The sequence below is a fragment of the Terrapene carolina genome, unplaced genomic scaffold (assembly GCF_002925995.2).
Source record: "Terrapene carolina triunguis isolate 2854851 unplaced genomic scaffold, T_m_triunguis-2.0 Scaffold21, whole genome shotgun sequence".
In the NCBI taxonomy this organism is placed as follows: Eukaryota; Metazoa; Chordata; order Testudines; family Emydidae; genus Terrapene; species Terrapene triunguis.
In genome coordinates this window covers 5242650-5249353 of record NW_020664372.1, presented here as the reverse complement: position 1 = coordinate 5249353, position 6704 = coordinate 5242650, and the positions used below count along the sequence as shown (strand labels likewise).

Sequence of the window (6704 nt, the reverse complement as noted above, 5' to 3'; positions counted from 1 at the left end):
GACGCAGCAGGTAAACAAACCAGCCCGGCCTGCCAGGGGACTTACCCTGGCGAGCCACATGCCAAAGGTTGCCGATCCCTGGCGTAGACTATCTATATGTGAAGATGTAAGGAAACGTTGGTTTTGAAAATCTATTTGGAATATTTCACATCCCTGTTTCACTGTTACTGTTTTTCTCCTTTCTGCAGTCGCATTTTATCTCTGCACTGACAGTGGTGTTTGTAAACTCCAAATCCCTCTCTTCGCTTAAAATAGATGATACGCCAGTAGATGATCCATCCCTCAAAGTACTAGTGGCTAACAACAGTGATACACTCAAGCTGTTAAAAATGAGCAGTTGTCCTCATGTTTCTCCTGCAGGTGAGCTACCCTGTGTGTGTTTAAAAATGTGTGGTGGGTGTGTTTGTTGTGGGGTTTTTTTTGGTTACACAGTGTGAACTTTCCAGCAAGCTTCTGAAAAATTGGGGGTTTGGGCTAGTATTTACAGCCTCTGACATTTTAATACTTGTTCCACTGTCTTTTTGTTTCATAAGAATATTAAAACTGTATGCCTAGAATTATTTTGACTAGTACTGAAACATAGTATTTGACCATCATCGACAAAAAAAATTTTTTGGAGGGGGGGAGGACAGATGAAAATTTATTTTAAATTTTTTTAAACATAAGCAGTATCTGTTTACTGCTACAGCTTTAAAGAAAGTTAAACTGGCTAAGCACCTAAAACCAGAGTGTGTTGAAGTGCTAAACCAGCTTTTGACAGCGGTATCCTCTTCTGCAAGTGCAGAATAAATATTTTGTTTGTTCAGTTCAATGATTAGTTCATTCAAAGTTTAAAAACCCTATTCGGAGTTGAAAAAACCAGAATTGTTTTCCTTTTCCAGTCTAAGAATAAAAACAAGGTGTGAGCGAATGAGATCGACTAATTCTAAAATCTTAAAAGACATGGTGACCAGAAACAATCAGTTTAGTTCATTAACTACAGATGATGCATCCTTTGTTTAATAAATCAGTTTTTATCAAAAATATTTTGCATTTAACTTTATTTGTGTTTCCATCACATAAAGGCAGTTTCATTTAACCAATACAAATTTAAAATGTTGTTCTAAAGTATTTTTTAAATAAATTCCAATTTCCATCCAAATAGAGCATGATACAAATAAAAAGCTAATCTAGTAAATAAGAGCATCATTCACCATTTTCTAACAAAGTAAAAATTAAGAATCTATATATGCTATATAATTGCTGAAATAAATGTGCATAGCTATAGTGATCCTCCTGATAATCAAAAGAACCAAATTCATTGTAAAGTTTTATATAGTTGCAAATCAACATGTTTTAATGGCTACCAACTAATGAGAATAAACTTTTCTTTAGGAAAATAACAAGTATAAATACACAACAAAATTAAAACCCAGTGATTTTAAATCAGTTTTCTACTTGTTGATTTAAATCAGTCCACCCTGGAGGAGGATGGGTGGGGTGGAGGTAGAGGAATCCTTTTAAAAGGCTGAATCCAATTTGATGACTTTTAAAATGGGTTGACAACTCTCTTGTGCTTCACTGGAAGTAGAATACATTCTCCGGTATTTCAGAATGTAAGTTTTTCCAGAGCAGTTCATTATGACTATGACTTGAATTATGGCGTGCCATGGATAATGGAGTGGCTGATTTTCCTTGTTCTGAAAGAGCAATTTTATCCTTTACTTGAATTGAAAACAAGAAAATAGACAACACAACATCAAAGGGGTGAAGGACCTGAGCTGTACAACACATCTTCTGTCACTGACAGTTCTACTTCTCTAACACAATGAAAGGGTCTGTGGCAAGGGTGAAGCTAGTTTGTGCAGTAGACAGAGCATTCTCAAGCTGGTTCAAGACCGTAGAACTTAAGAACTACCTTACATTTCACTATTTTCTGTTCCAAAAGCAATGCATGATTTGAGCTTGCTTTCACAAATAACAGCACATCAGCTTAAAAATGACACATACATTTTTCCAAATCGCAGGAACCAAACATGAGATGCTATTCATTTTCTTTAATTTATCTTTGGAAGATAGTTGAACACCAGGGTGATACATATAATGTAAAAACCTGAATGAAACAGTAATTTTAATAATTACATATAAAATTTAGCAGCACAATGCTGAGTAAAGATGTAAGAATGATGAGAACTCACACGCTAATAAATTTACTTGGTGGTATTTGGATGTGTAGCTTTTCACAGATAAGGGTATATATTGTTTTAACATGCAGAAATCTGTGGAATGCTAAGAGGAGTGCTGGTATCTTTAAAAAAATTTAATCACAATTACTTTCAACAAGACATTGACTTGTACACTATCCTAGAACTAAAATAACTCAGTTTTTCTTCCCTTCCCTCCCCCCAGTTTACTGCTTAAGCACTGCTTAAGTTTGTAATAGTTGGTATTTGACAATACTTTGCTTTCATGAACATAGAAAATCATCTTGTGTCAATTTATATTATAATGGCCTGGTTTAAATTTAAAGATTTTAGGTGGAAAATGGCATTTCCTTTTTAAGAAATAGAGAAAACTACTGTTGCCCTTTTTGTGAGATGGTAGAATGGAGCAAAATGAAATAGTGACAAAACAATGGACTGTGCTAAGCAAGTGGGAAAAGAACTCAGCTGAGAGCCATAGCTGAAGTCTGGTGTGGCTGGCTAGAGAAAACAGAGTGGAACAGACTGGAAATGAGTTAGCATGTAGACAGTTGGCTTCATGTTATGTTTGAGCTCCAAAGCAGGGAAACTACAATAGAAGCAAGAATATGTGGAAGAAAATAAGAAAACTTTGAGTACTCAGGCTTATTGTTTGTTTTGTTTTTTTGCATGGAAGTGTTCCACTTACCAGATTGAAACTTGAAAAAACTTGAATTCACAGTGCCTAATTCCTTTTGAGCATTCAATCCTAAGTGACGTGCCTAGAGTCACACAGGATGTTTGTGGCGGAGTAGGGATCTCCTACGTTGCAGGCTAGTGCTCTAGCCCCTGGACATTCCTTCCTCTCTGATTTTATTATGGAGGCACCAGTCACAGCTCTTCGGTTGAGTTCTGCAGTTTATATTGTTTGAATTACAGTGAGTCATCTGACCATTATAGTTACCAGTCACCTAGAGGTTTTTATTATGATTTTCATATTTTCCTTTCAAAAATAATACTTCAGAAAGGATTACATTTCACTGAGTGCTGTTTTAGGAAACATTTTCCTTTGTAACAAAAACATGAACACTTGTAATGTTACCATGAACAATTCTTACTCCCAAGTCTTGCAGTATCTCTGTATGTATCACTTCAGTTTTTCCACAGGGTTACTGGGGAAGAGGACATCTCTGACACCTCTATTTCAGTGTGTAAATTGCATAATATTCTGGAATTCAGTATTTAAGCTTTTGGGTTTCTTTACTTTGTACTCCAGTCTTTAGGAAGCTGAAGAATTTCACTCAAGTTTAATCTTAAAATTGATTTTGAGAATAAAGACAATGTTCATATTTGCATTATTTGTACAGGAAATTAAATAGAAAAGACACTTTAGTTATGCAACAGAAAGAATTAAATCGTAAGATATTGAAATGAATGTAACTGGTATACACTAAATGCAGCATTAAAGAGACAGATTGGAGAATATTATTGATACAATGAAAACTGTTTTACATTTAATGTTTCTGATCCTGAGGTTGTAGTTTTGTTGAAGAAATCATTACATTTTTAGGACCAATGTTTTGAGTAAGTAGAGCTTAAGTGAAAATTCTTTAGAGGTTTGACAGATTTTTTTCCAATTATTGCAAATTTGTAGCTTAATTTTTCAGCTAAAATTTTCAATTCTGAATCAAGTGTTTGTTTCCTGTAAGTAAACAAAACTGGACCATACCCAGCCTAAACTTTAGGCTGCATTCTGCGGCATGCAAAACTCAGAAGGCTGTATATAGTGGGAATTTAAAAAAAAAAAAAAAAAAAAAAAAAGACCCTTACCAACTGTAGTAGTTTAAATTTACCATAGAATGGGACTGCAAATACAAAGTATAGGGAATACCTCATATATCATGGGGTGGTGATGAAGATGTTTTTTATTGGCACTGTCTGCATGCTACTTAACCACTAGGCAAAGCTGCTGCTTTATAGGAAGAAGTGAGAACTCCACAGGGCGCCCCCCACCAAAAAAAAAAATCACAGTAAAACAGCCACTCTGGAAGTAGCTGGCTTCAATTTTCAGTTCCCTACTTTCTACACTGCTACAGCAATTCAGGCTTGGAAGGGCTGTAGTAATGTCCTAAGTGGACCGAGTGTGAAACAGGTGTCTTACACTGAGGAAAAAAAAAAAAAATCACCTAACAACCTAGCTCTTCACTAGGAACTGGATACTCTAACCCCAAATCCTGCAGAAAGCAGACTTCATGCCTCCTAATTGTCTTTCTAAAGCTGGTTGTGAGCTCCATATTTCCATTGTTTTTGTTTTGGAAACTATCCCAAAACACTCGGTGATTGCTGGAGGTGAAAGGCGAGACTCTTCAGCCAACAAGCTACCGTTACCTGGCTGACAACTGTGTAAACTAATAGGGAGAATTGTTTTCTACTGTCATGTTGATGTCTTTAAAATTCTTTCCTGGTTAACATCTGTCTGCCTGGAAAGATTCTTTCTTTTCCCCCCCACCTCCACTGAGGGCATTAGGGGTGAGTACATTGACCTCAGTGCTTCCTCCACCCTCCTTCCCACAACATACAGCAATTTGGCAGGACAAAGTCAAATTCCATGTAGAAATGTATTACTGCTTGAGATTTCAGAGCACATGTTATGCAGCTGTGGACATCATTTTATTCTTGATAATCCATCTGTTCAGACTTACTGTACCTCTTTTCTTGAACTTTTGACACTGCATAGAGCAAACATCAGTGCATAATATGAATGCATTAGACACACTGAAATTGCATGCTACAACAAAACACACAATTTGGTGTAGTAAAGAATGATTTGCAAGTGTAAAAGAAAACAAATGTTCAGTCATTAGTGCATATATGCCTTACTGTATATGTACAGAGAATACATTATAGTACAATCATGAAAAGGTTTTATGGCTGGAGTTTGAGATTAATGAATTACACACAAGGATGCTTATCAGCATCCTATCTAAGATAATTTTATTTCAGTGTCTGTAACTCATAATATAGATATTCTAGGTTACTCTGGATTTTGCACTTCAGAACTCCTGCTTCTGTTAGACATGCAAAAGCAAATTTTTGTTTGAGGTTAAATTCAAGAAAACTCGCTTTGATTTATAAGACATTTTCCATGAATACATATTAACACTTTGATGTTCTTTTCAAGGTATCCTTTGTGTGGCTGACCATTGTCATGGTTTACGTGAGTTGGCACTGAACTACCATCTCTTGAGTGATGAGCTTCTGCTTGCTTTGTCTTCTGAGAAACATGTCAGATTAGAACATCTGCGCATTGATGTAGTCAGTGAGAATCCTGGACAGACTCACTTCCACACAATTCAGAAGAGCAGCTGGGATGCTTTCATCAAGCATTCTCCCAAAGTAAACTTAGTCATGTACTTTTTCTTATACGAAGAGGAATTTGACCCATTCTTCCGTTATGAAACCCCTGTCACCCACCTTTACTTTGGGAGGTCAGTAAGCAAAGATGTACTTGGTCGTGTTGGAATGTCATGTCCTCGATTAGTTGAACTGGTTGTGTGCGCCAATGGATTACGGCCACTAGATGAAGAACTTATTCGTATTGCAGAACGCTGTAAGAATCTGTCAGCTATTGGCCTAGGGGAGTGTGAAGTCTCGTGCAGTGCCTTTGTTGAGTTTGTGAAGATGTGTGGTGGCCGCCTCTCTCAGCTGTCTATAATGGAAGAAGTCTTGATTCCTGATCAGAAGTACAGCTTGGAGCAGATTCATTGGGAAGTGTCAAAGCATCTTGGTAGAGTCTGGTTCCCAGACATGATGCCCACATGGTAAAGTCCTTAAAGACTTCAGGGCATGTGAAATAGCACCTTACATTTGAGAATACCATATTGCAACTTATCACAAGCTTATTTAATATTATAATTTTTATTGTAATGTCACTGCTTTGATTAGAAAATTGATGCCATGTTTAGCACTAATTTCTGAAATCCACATTTTCTATGCTTAAATCTGGATATTCCAGAAACCACTTTCATTCTAATAAAATTAGTCTGTTTTAGGTTTTCTCACTTTGCCATTGACAAGGACCCTAAAGTTATGTAAATAATAAAATTTGAAAACCCTGACATATTTAAAAGTTGTGGTTGCAAAATATTAGCTCCGAATTACAATATTTTATCTGTTACTTTGATATAGATATTAATAGTGAACAGACTGATTTGTATTGACTTACAAAGGGAGGTAAGATGGAATGTTTTTACTGCAGACTATAGCAGTTACCTAGTGTTTAAATGACATGAACTGCCTGAACTACAGAATTTTAAGATTACATGGAGCATTTAGTAGGCTATGAAACTCATACATTACATAGTAGTAAATTAAGAGGCAAGACAACAGAAGTCTTGTTTAGACACTTTAAAAATATTAAATTAGCTACTTGTTTAATTTCTGATTAGTAATTTGCACACAATGTATTTTATAGATGAGGGTTACCAAAAGCTTTTTTCTCCATTTTTCTACTGTAAACTTGACATTTCTAGGGTCTTCAGAGCC

General features: G+C 36.0%; 1 protein-coding gene across 1 annotated transcript in view; it reads left to right on the top strand.

The window, feature by feature from the left end:
• FBXL3 (F-box and leucine rich repeat protein 3) overlaps window positions 1-6704 on the top strand; it is a 25771-nt gene extending 19067 nt beyond the window's left edge. The window contains exons 3-4 of the mRNA XM_029910664.1: window positions 189-360; window positions 5341-6704. Of these exons, the coding sequence (XP_029766524.1) occupies window positions 189-360; window positions 5341-5984 (816 nt within the window). The 3' untranslated portion in view covers window positions 5985-6704. The remainder of the gene's footprint in view (window positions 1-188; window positions 361-5340) is intronic.